At 31.0% G+C, this 12,070-nt stretch overlaps 1 protein-coding gene across 1 annotated transcript in view; it reads left to right on the forward strand.

The window, feature by feature from the left end:
* The window catches only part of LOC122270369 (uncharacterized), a 1,972-nt gene extending 1,277 nt beyond the window's left edge, over positions 1–695 (forward strand). Inside the window, exon 2 of the mRNA XM_043047435.2 lies at positions 564–695. Coding sequence (XP_042903369.2) covers positions 564–695 — 132 coding nt within the window. The remainder of the gene's footprint in view (positions 1–563) is intronic.
* Positions 696–12,070: the final 11,375 nt, after the last annotated feature.

A 12,070-nucleotide genomic window follows, 5' to 3' on the forward strand; every position in this document is an offset into this window, starting at 1 on the left:
ATTTTTAATTAAAAATGAACATTAACTATAATTTTTTTTGAATCAGTTTTCATCATTTCATATTAAATTAAAATTTTATTCTAGTTTTTAAGCAATGATAATTAAGTCCCGAAAAATAATCATGCATCATTTTCTCTTTTCTTGCGTACTGACGCTTTTTGTCTTCCCCCCAAGTCAATCTGAGTGAGCTTCAAGTTGTCGCTCATTTACATCACCCTATAGCTGCACAATCAGCGACGGTCTGGGAAACATGCCTGAGGATGATCCGAAGACGTGTCATCGCATTCTCTGCAGAGGGAATGGCTCCCTCGATTAGATAGCCCGACGTCCTGCACGCGAAGTCGAGCACTTTACTGTAGAACAGTTTAGCGAGGACCCATACTGCACACCCTCGGTTCCTAAGCCGACTGATCTAAGCCGACCCGCACATTGACCGCAGCCAGTGATGCTTGACTTCGTTGCCATCAGTGATAGATCCCAGTATTACACACCTTAACCACTGTGGCCTAAATTACAGCACATTAATGAAACTTAATTTATATAATCTTCTGTATTTATTTCAGCATATTTTCAATACGGAAGTTGTTAACTCATCTTCAACGAGTCAGACTGTGAAGCTAATAGTTGCGGGTTTGAATCCCGCTCAGGGCATAGATGTCTCTCTCTCTCTCTGTGGGTTGTTCTCAGTAGTGTGAATGTGGACCGCCCTATAAACTGTGGCAGTGCGTAATATTGCTCGTCTTCGTGACTTAGGTTTACTGGTGTCCTCTGGATGACGATAAATGAGCAACACTAAGCCAGGATAGCCTGGTCCTTAGGGCCCACGTCCAAGAGTTCCCGCCTGCCGAAGACTCCCCGTGTAGTGACTGCTGCACGTTAAATCTGTCGAGTCGCAAAAGTCCTCCTTGTTCTCATCACACTTCTGGGGATACTGAGTTTCCTTGTCTTCAGGATTGGGTTCAAAACCACAAGGCTACGGAGTTGAGCACGAGTAGTCGCAAACAATGAACATTGAGTCGGCGTTCAACGGCGGATATAAAAAAAATGAGCAACACTTCCGGTATCTTCTGAGGTAAAGAAATTAAGTTCAGTGCCTGCCGTAAAAAAATTCGATTGTTTTTTACTAAAAATAAAACTACATTTTATGTCCAAAAGAAAACTTTCAATTGAAATATTTCTTTTTTTGCAAAATATAAAAGCATGCGCAATAGTTATTTAGCCACAGGAAAATATTTTCTTTACGCAAAGAAATAATTAGCAACAACATTCGTATTAACACACAGTGTAAGAAATGAATACCGATTTTAATGATGCATAACATTATTTCAAGTATCATTATTTCAAGTAACATTATTTCAAGTACAAACATGCATAACATTATCCAGCGAGTGCTATATCTTACACCAGTGTATGTAAGAGTATGAAAATAAAATGTATGCGTACGTATGGAAAATTGAATCGATGTTCAGCAGCAAAATTTTTTTTTCTTGGAATCGCTATAGCGAAGGGAATTCGGTTCACCGTTTCAGAAACAGGTTTTTAACTTCTCCTTTTTATTACATATTATTTAAATAAATGACCCATAAGATGAAATACAAAAATGACTGAAAAATAATACGTATCAACAAAAATGTGTTAACTTTTATTGTTTTCTAGTGGGCTGCGCCCCCTGCTCGCTAACGCTCGCCAACCCCCGAAAATTGCTGCTCAATCTTATATGATTTGCTTCGCTCGCTACTAACTTAGGTACATTGCAAATGCACAAAATTTGAAGAATTCAAAACAATCATTCAAATTCATATAACAACTTCTTTTTAAAAAAAATTACATCTTTTTAGTAAATACTAAGTCATTAAAATAAATTTGAATTCAAATAAGTGACATGCAATTCTTTAAGCCTATTAGAAATGTGCTATAGTATAAAATCTTAACATAAAATTTCTAAAACTGATATCTCTTTAAATTTTGGCTATAATTAGGTCTATTAAAAAATGAAATAAGTGAATTGCAATGGAAAAACCTGCATAAACAAATAAATTCTAGTAAAGCAAATAAATTCGTGATATAAATAAAAAATCGTCAGATAAATTCGTAATATAAAAATTCGGGAATAAAAGCGCTTTCGACAAAATACTGAAATAGAGATCTATCGACAAAGACTAGTCACTTCTGCCTAGCTTATGCTCTCTCTGGTTATTTCAGTTTCCGTTTTTAAAAGCGCTATATGTTGAGCCACCTTAGATAGATTTGGCATGGGACATTTTTAGCGGCAATCATGGGTCGATTTTCTAGCGCTGAAATTCGAGGCTTTTTTTTGTCGCCGTGTAAGAGAAATATATACATATATAGATTACTCTTCCTCTTGCATAATAATAATAAAAAAATAGTAATCTTTAGCTGATGAGCAATCCACCACATCAGATATAGAATTTCACCGACACCCGACTCTCCGATAATTTTTTATGAATTTATATATTATTCCGCTTTTTGAGCCTGTCTAACCAGGCATTCGAGCGCATAAAAGTAGTCTCACGCTATCGCTCCGCAAATTCATCGGCTTTGACTTGAGGCATTTGTCCAGATACTGGAAGATGGCGGCTTTTTTGAATGCTGAACCCATTCAATAATGAAGCAAACGAGAAAAAAGGCTATATCCCATGCTATAGATGGTTTAAGAAATAGGTATATGAATTAATTTTGAAGTAGAAATTTCAAAATTATTTCATAAAAAAGGAAGAATCAGTCGAAGACAGAAAAAAGTTCTTAATATTGTGACGCTTATCGTCACTTAATTCAGAATCACAATAAAACATTTAAAATAGATTTATTGTAAATTGCAAAGTAATTGATTAGATTTAAAATACTGTGGAAACTTGATAAGTCTTTAAACTACCGTAACAATATCCAACTTTTCTGTTTTTTTTTTTGGTTCACTATACAGAAAAAAGATAACGCTATGCTTGTGTAGTGAACGGGAGTGAACATTTCGTTCACTATATACGGAGTTTACTATAAACCGTGTACACTGTAGCGGGGTTTCACTGTAACAACTTTGTTGGCATAATTGGAAGCAATGTTTTCGAAACACTTTTCGTGGAAAGACTACTCTAAAACCTTCGAATGGAAGCCCATTCGAATTTTTTCTTGCACCCCTTTTAATCTTCTTAGAGATATTCCAAGCTTAATAAAAACGTTACAAAATATTTAACGGATATCCAAAAATCAAAAGATTTCTCCTTTTTTTTTGTATTACTCAACTCGCTAAATTAATTTGTGAATTTCCCGTCATGCTCCGGGGCATGCTTAATTAAAGGAAAGGTTTCTTTCATGATAAACATTAATTATTTTTTTTCTTCTCTTTTTTGACCCAATTATTTTTTGATGATCTTTTCCGATAAAGCGACAAAAATTTACATGAGAAGAAAGTACATAAAGATACTAAAATATTTCGCTGAATTAAGATTTATCTTAAGATTATTTGATAAAGTGTATCAATATGCGTTACTCTGTTAATCATGAATTACTTTTATGAACAGAAACGGGAAATTAAAAATTTCCTACTGGTGTTTCCGGATTTTTATTAATTGAAAAAAAAAATTTCTTTCTCTCTTTTTTTATATCTCTGTAATTTTTCCATGTTCCGTTCTATATAATTGAAGCTCATGTTCAGTAAATAAAACTTATTCATTTTCTTAATTTTCTTCGTTTTTCTCTTTTTTTTCTTCTTATACATTTATATATATACATATATATATATATATATATATATTGCTTTTCTAATATTGTATCTATGTAGCCAAATCAAAATATATCAATACAATAGTGTGAAGAGAACGAGAGAAATATTGAATGAAAATAGAGCACATTAAGTAAAAAATATATAACGCAAAAAAAAGACATAAAATAAAATGTAAAGGAAAAAAAAATGAAAAACACCAAACGAAATCTATAAAGCCAGTAGCGAATTCAAATGAACTTACATGCACGGAAAACTTTAAAAAAAGAATTCAAAATATTTTCGTAATAACATTGCCAGATTTCAAAATATGAAAACAGAAGCGCAAATGGAGCTAAAAGCGTAAATAGATGGATTTTTGTTTTATGGCGCGTTCTTTCCTCAGTACTGAAGCGCGTTTGACTTGTTAGTTACCAAGGGTTAGCCCGAAAATGGATGTGCGCAAGGTAGTATTACTATACTGGATACTTTAAGGAAAATTATAATTACTAAGATTGATAAGTTCAAAATGTAGAGAAAACATGGAAAAATTACGGAACAATGAAAAAAATATAAAAAGAAAAATAATAATAATAACTACGAAAAAAAAGTCCGAAAAAAGGAAAAAAAAAATTAAAAATCCGGAAAATAAAATATATAATCTTTTCATCAGCTCACACGATTATATCAGCAAAACGGTAATATAGCCAAAGTAATTATTTGCTTCCTAATATAGTCAAAGCAAAATATATCAATACAATAGTGTGAGGAGCACACAAAAAAATTTTATAAAATNATATAATCTTTTCATCAGCTCACACGATTATATCAGCAAAACGGTAATATAGCCAAAGTAATTATTTGCTTCCTAATATAGTCAAAGCAAAATATATCAATACAATAGTGTGAGCATAATAAATTCTTAAGTGCATATGAAATTTCTTTTATAAAATTTTATTGAAATGAAATAAATAACAATACATCACGAGAGTTATTACAGACTCTCTGAAAGATTGTTGTATAAGATGCCTGTTAAATATAAATATATTACATGTTATATACTTTTAAAAATGTATATAAAATATTCAAAGAATGTTTCCTCAAACACGCTTTTCAGCTTCAAATCAAACTTTAATATATATTTAATTACGCCGGCCTGGTGGCCGAGCGGTTAGCGTGCCCGACTGCGAAACCATAGGCTGCGGGTTAGAATCCCGCTATGGGCATGGATGTTTCTCTCTCTCTTTGTGCTGTCCTCTCTTGTGTGTGTGCAAGATGTGTGAATGTGGCCCACCCTATAAACGGGTTTGTGGCAGTGTGGCGTGGGCAATGTTGCTCGCCTCCGTGACTTTGGTTCACAGGTGCCCACTGGGTAACGCCAAATGAGCAACAATTCTGGCATAGTATAGGCAAAAGATTCAAACTCAGTGCCTCCCATTGGAAAAAAAAATATATTTAATTACATTAAATTACATTAAATGCGTATTTTTTTGTGCTTACAGAACACAATTAAATTTTGGTCTGCGGCCGTATAATCACTGTTCGATCTTATCACTGGGCAAGCCATTAATGTTGACAAAATTGTTCACCACAGGTATACACTATTGCTGGGAGTTATAAGGTTTTTCGTGATTTTCCCTGCCAATGTCATGTCGCTACTTTCGTTCTAAAAAGTTAAAATTTTTCCTAAAATTATCTTCTGAGTAGGTATTTAAAATCGAAATAAATAAGTAAAACAAATTATAGAACGCCAAGGAGTCATAAAAAGTTTTAAAATGAAATAATATAAACTGAATAATTCTTGTTTTTGCAGGAATTGTTTATTTAACAATGAGAAACTGAATTGCAAATAATTGTGAAAATAGGCGTTAATAATAAAATTCACATCTTCTTCACTAAGGGGTCCTCCACCTGTTGCTATCGTCAATTTTTATTTTATTTTATAACCGTCGTTGAAGAGTCGGCCCAATTTTTTAGGTTTACGATTGCTAACTCCTTAGCCTTGTAATTTAAACCCAATCCAGAAGACAAGGGAACTCCTGGATCGAAAAAAAATTACCTTCAAGGCAGACTTTCTGATGAAATTAACCCGCATTCGCGTTACATGGTGACCACGAGAACCCTTCACGGTTAGCCAGGGGGACTCATGATCCATGGTCGGTGCAATCTGGTTGTGGAACCAGCCATCGATGAGATTTGAACCTCAGCCATCGCAATTATCGCTATTGAAACCCAATCATTTTATTATTATTATTACCACGTTTATATATTTTTTTTATTTTTTATTGAAATTACATACATTTGCTGACTTGTGTGCTCAATATAGGCTTATAAGTCATTGTCAAGTAGAAAGTACAGATAGAACAATTCAGAGAAAGACATCACAAAGAATACATCCAGGGTTACTGCGGGATTCGAACCCGCTACCTCCACGTTTAACAGAGCGTTTGGACCGGCGATACCGCCCACGTTTATATAAACTTGCCTTCGTGTATGTCTGTCCGGGTGGAATTTTGTAATCGATTTTAAACTAACTTCCCGACTAGCTACAAACTTCAAATTTAGCACACAGTTCAGAATTGGATGACAAAGCATGAAAATGAAGAGAAAAAAGACGTGCAAAGTAAAATAAAATTAAAATTTAAAAAAAAAAATTATTTTCGAGATTGTCTTTTGTTGTCGATTCCATTATTTCAAATTATTACGTCTCAGGTGAAAAGATTTTTGTTGTCGGAGTATTTTTATTGGCTGAAAAATCACGTGGTAGGATCCAGTTTTTCCTCATTCATTTCCAGATTGTTTTGGTTGTCATCAGCATAAAACTAATGAAAGTCGTAAAGGTATTGTTTTTCTATAAAGATTTTTGTATCCCTAATTTAAAATAAAAGTTCTATTACTTTAGTAGTGGTCTTGTAGTAGTCTTGACTACTCTTGACTAAGAAAAATAATCTAAATAAAAATATATATTTTTAAAAACCACGTTTTTTGTAGTGAAGAATAATAATTAAAAAATAATAATTTTTTAAAAATATAAAATAAAAATTAAAAATTAAAAAAATCATAGTTTAAAATAAAAAAATTCAAAATAAAAAGTAATATTTTTAAAAACCACGTTTTAGTAGTGGAGAATAATAATTAAGAAAAAAATTGAAAAACGAAAAACGTGGGGCGCATGAAATACATAACAGTACATATACACATACATATACACATTTTCTTACTCATACACATGCACAGCCACATATACATCCACATACATATGCATATACAAAAGCATATTCCACATCCACATTCAGATGCAATTACAATTACTGATATACATACACATATTCTCAAGAGCACGCATACACACACTAATATAACATTACTGTTATGTATTTCATGCGCCCCACGTTTTTCGTTTTCAATTTTTTTCTTAATTATTAATCTCCACTACTAAAACGTGTTTTTTAAAAATATTACTTTTTATTTTGAATTTTTTTTTGTTTATTCGTGATAAACAGTTTATTACATCAAAATTAAAAGGTGTTCAATTGCCCAAAATATTTTATTAATTAAAAAAAATTAATTTTACAGATTCACTTTCCAATTGTATTAAGATTTCAATTTAAGACTTTGCTCAATTAAAGTGGCAACTTCATCCACAAACTTCAAATTTTTTTTTATTAATATTTTGTTAGAATAAAAGATAGGTAAATATTTTTCACCAGAGTTATAACTTAGCAATACTGAAAAAAGTTAATTCTTTATATGGGTTTAAGAATTTTATATAGTTATTTTGTGTTTATTATTCTAATCGCATGACAGGACAGTAGCAACTTCAAGTAAAATGTATTTTTCAAAAGTAAAAAAAAATATATTAATTTCGTTTACTATTTAATAAATGTAAAACTGAGATTAAACATCTTTATCATAAAATGTTGTTAGTTATTATCATGTCATTACTTTAATATAATTAATAAATAAATAAATAAATAAATAGATGGATAGATAGATAAGTAAATAGATAAATAAATAGATAAATAAATAGATAAATAAATAGATAAATAAATAAATTAATTATTCATTTTAAAGCATTTAATTCGATAAATGAATGCATTTAATATAATTAATTTGTTCAACTTGCTAAGGTGGGTTCAATTTTTTGAACTGAAAAAAATGTGCTCATCCAAATTTCATAAAAAGATAAGAAAGTTTGAAAGAAGAAAAAAGTGGGATGATTCTTCCTTCCTAGATCTGCCCGATTAGAGTTTTTCATTCTAATCGATGAGAGAAGAGTCTGGAGACGCGGATTACAATTTTTTTTAGCTTTTCATCTTTCTACGCTAATAACACATTTCATAAGTGAAGAACAATAATTCTTTTGGAAGCTTGAAATGCATGAAAATAAGGATTTGTTGAATGAAAATAGGAGTTACTCGATGAATAATTTAATATTTATTGTAAAGAAAAGAAGTTAACTCATAAGAAGAAAGAATTTATAGAAATATTTGAATTTATATTTAGAGAGAATAATGGGCATATAGACGAAACTGCCGTGCTGTCTCTATTCTAATTATAAAAATGAAGAAAAATTCGTGGAAATGAAAAGCGCTTAGAATCGAAATTTCTAATGCGTAATCATCCAGATCCGTCAAATATGCAAAAAGTAGTTTTATAGATTTGAGATGGATTAGAAAAAGATCTTTTGGTCTCGAAAAGTAAAAACTGGAAAACGCTTGCATTAAAAAGGTTAGCCTGGAAAAAACTACTTGAGAAGGCCAAGGCACCACCATTGATGATGATGACATTTGCTTTATTAATTTTAAAGCTATTTGTTTGCTTCAAAATCTTGTCGATCATGGTGTCATTTAAACTGAAAGCTTTCCTTGAAGTGAAAAAAATAGTCAAAGCGCTATGTGCTTTGGAGGGCCGCGAATATCAAATCAATGTAGAGTTCCGGATATCTAACTAAAAATTAGATATCAGGACTTCTTTCAAAATTGTTCTAAACAGTGGTGTTGCGAAAGATATTCAATAAACTTGGTCGTTCAATTATTGTGAATAGGTTATTTAATATTATACATTTGTCTGTGTTTAGATGTTTAAATTTTTTTTTTTTAAAACTGAAATAAACTTAATAAAATAAAGTTGAAGCAAAAGGGTTTTTAAAAAACCTAAAAAAAAATATATGATACTAAACCTCACTGTCAGAATTTTCCTTCTAAAATAATAGTAAAATAACCATCCGATTAACCGTGAAGTTTACAGTACAGAATATTTTTTTTTATCTTCACGGTTCTGAAACTGTTTACAACTAGTATGGTTTTAAGATCATGAATACTAAACCATACAGTTTTTTTTAAGCAATTTACAGCTACCTTGGTTTCAAAACCATTAAAAAAGAAATTTAACTGGACATAGGAGCTCTCGTTAGATAAGGGGCATTGGAGAGTGCAGGACACTTCATGTGCGGCAATGGGAATGGAGGTGTCAACGTTAAGAGTCGAACCACCGTTCATGAGATTGACAAATTATCTCTCTCGGCTATAATATGTACACAGTTGCAAGAAACTAAGTGTCTTCATTAGGTGAGCTAAGTGGGTGCAATAAAATTCCTGTTATTTAACCGTTTTAGGTAAAAAATAGTTAATAAGCAATTTTTCTCACTGTTAATAGTTTCATTACCATCTTATTTACGGTTATTTAACTGTTTTGTTTAAATAGGGTAAAATAACAGTTTTAACCCTTTCTGATTGTTATTTAGCCATTTTTTTTCAGAGAAATTTCTAATAGTGCATTTCATTAAAACTGTTTTGATTGCAAAATTGTATAAAAGCATCGAAAACGAAAAATCCATTAAATTCTATAACTTAAGGTGCTAGATTATTTCTCTGATTATTTTACATTTTGCGAAAGATAATGAGTAAATAACATTTGTTCAGTGATTAAAAGCGAATCTCTTTTTGAGTACCATTGAGACTCTTCTTAAGATTACAATACTGATAATTAGAGCCATTTCTGAATATGTTTAACACTTTAAAAATTGGTGAACGAAACACCTTCTATAGAATTACACAATAGTCTCTGCCTATTTCTGCGTTTCCAATTCGTCTATCACATTATTCTTTGTTTATTTGGTTTATTTCGTTTTATTTCTGATGTTTATAAGGTCTCTCAATAGAAAGGTCTATATTTATGAATGAAAGAGAAATCATACCAGATAAATGAACGATCTGTTGGTTTCTTTGACAAAAGAAGGAAAATATATTCTTAGAAAGCTACGTTTATATGTTTAGGAAATCTTGAGAAAGACTGTTATGGTATAACTAATGATTCATGAGAAAAATCGAAACAAAAACGGCGTGAACAGATAATAAAAAGTAACTACAGTTAATGTAATTAAATAATTGATTTCATCTACTCATTAGAATAAACTAATAAGAGCCAGAATATGACTCATGAAAATATATGAGTGAAGATTCAGTTAATATGTTATTCTGATAAAATGTTATTGACGAGATGTCTTTTTTTTATTTCTGAATAGTAAGAGCAGTTTTAAATGACAAAATTTGGATGCAATCGGTTACTTCGCAAACGAAAATTTAAAAATTCGATTTATAACTATTCTAATTTTGGCAACTACAAATTTCAAATTGATGTAAACACTTTTTATACCTAACAATCCGAAGCGTTTTCGACGATTCTCAAATAAAAAGTTTAAAAAATAATAATTAACTATAAGATATAATTAAAAATAATCTTTTAAATGAAATTTCCTTTGGGTAAACAAACTTTGAATTTGTGTGGCAAAAGTTTTAGATCTGTCAGCGAGGTATGGCGGAATAAATGAGAAAATTAATATTAAGGGACCACTTTTTTGACTACATTATTATGCTTCGGTGATAAAAGTATGTTTATTCAGAGATATCTTTATATATATATATATATACAGAGAGAGAGAGAGTGGAATGATAGCAGATAGCCAATCACAGAAGACTTCTGGTTAGTAACGCACAAAACAGCCAATCAAAATTGAAAACGCATGTATGTGAAAAGGTAATAATTTTTAATAATGCAGTCAAAAAATACAAAATACAAACTGACCTCAAATAAAACTCAGAAGACTTCGAATCAAATAATTAAGAAAACTCTACTATTACGTTTATAAAAAGGAAGATTTATTAACTCCACAACAAAATTATAACATCGCCATTCCAAAAAAAAAAAAAAAAATCTCACACTTGTTGCGTAAAGTTATAAAAAGACCGAACGATTATTTATGCAAACGATTATATATGATTATTATGAACTAAACTTTATGCAAACGATTGTTTATGACGTCATTAACGCAATATTATCCAGTGTTTATTAATAATTTTGAGTGGTAATGTAAAAAGATAGTTGTTCTAAGGTTTTATAATAAAATGTTTGCTTTGATATAACGCAGTTATTTATTTTAGAATTCCATTATATTTTAATAGCTTTGATAAATCCGGTAGAGTTATTGGAAGCACGAATCAACACTCTCTCACAAAACTATTTACATTCCAAATTATCAAAATATATTGAACAAAGTTTATTTTAAAATACTTATATCTTTTATAAAAAATGGATCGCCGTGAATATCTTAGGCGATATCAACAGTGGTACAGAGCTGAACATGATTTAGCTGTACAAAAGTAACTGGAAAATAATCGTAGTGCTATCACTACAGTGGCGTATCTAGGGTATGGCAAGTATGGCGAATGCCATGGGCGCATTATTTCGAAAAGGCGCAAAATCAATCAACATCGACGATTATTTTTTTATTAAAAATTTCACGAATTTTTTTTTTTTCAAGTTATGGCAGAATTAAAAAAAAGGCATACAACATTTAACCTTTCCTCGTGGGCTCGAAAAGAAGACATCGAGGTCTTTTGAGGAACTCTTTTTTGTAACTGGGGGAGAGAAGTATGAAAGGGAACCGCTAATAATAAAAACAAAGTAGGTGACGAGCGTTAAACAATTGTAGTCTCCCACTGTTTTAATTTTTTTCATAACTTCGTTTGAAAACTCATAGATCACCTCAGTTAGGGATAATAGGAGGGCCAAGGTTTCCGAGCTCTTTTGCATAACTCGAAAAGCGCGAGAAATCTCCTTTGGTTGTTATATTATATTCACTATTAAAAAAAATGGGGGAAATAAGAAAAAAAAACATTCCACATACCAACTCTTTTTGAATGACTTGACGTCTGTGTGATTACAATTCATACACGTTTCTGCATTCATTCACAAGACACTTTTTCTTTCATTATACTTTCAAGTTAAGCAACAGAGGATTCGCAATAAATAAAAAATTTTAATGTTCATGAATACATTCACGATAAATACTAA

The sequence above is a fragment of the Parasteatoda tepidariorum genome, chromosome 1 (assembly GCF_043381705.1).
Source record: "Parasteatoda tepidariorum isolate YZ-2023 chromosome 1, CAS_Ptep_4.0, whole genome shotgun sequence".
Lineage (NCBI taxonomy): Eukaryota > Metazoa > Arthropoda > Arachnida > Araneae > Theridiidae > Parasteatoda > Parasteatoda tepidariorum.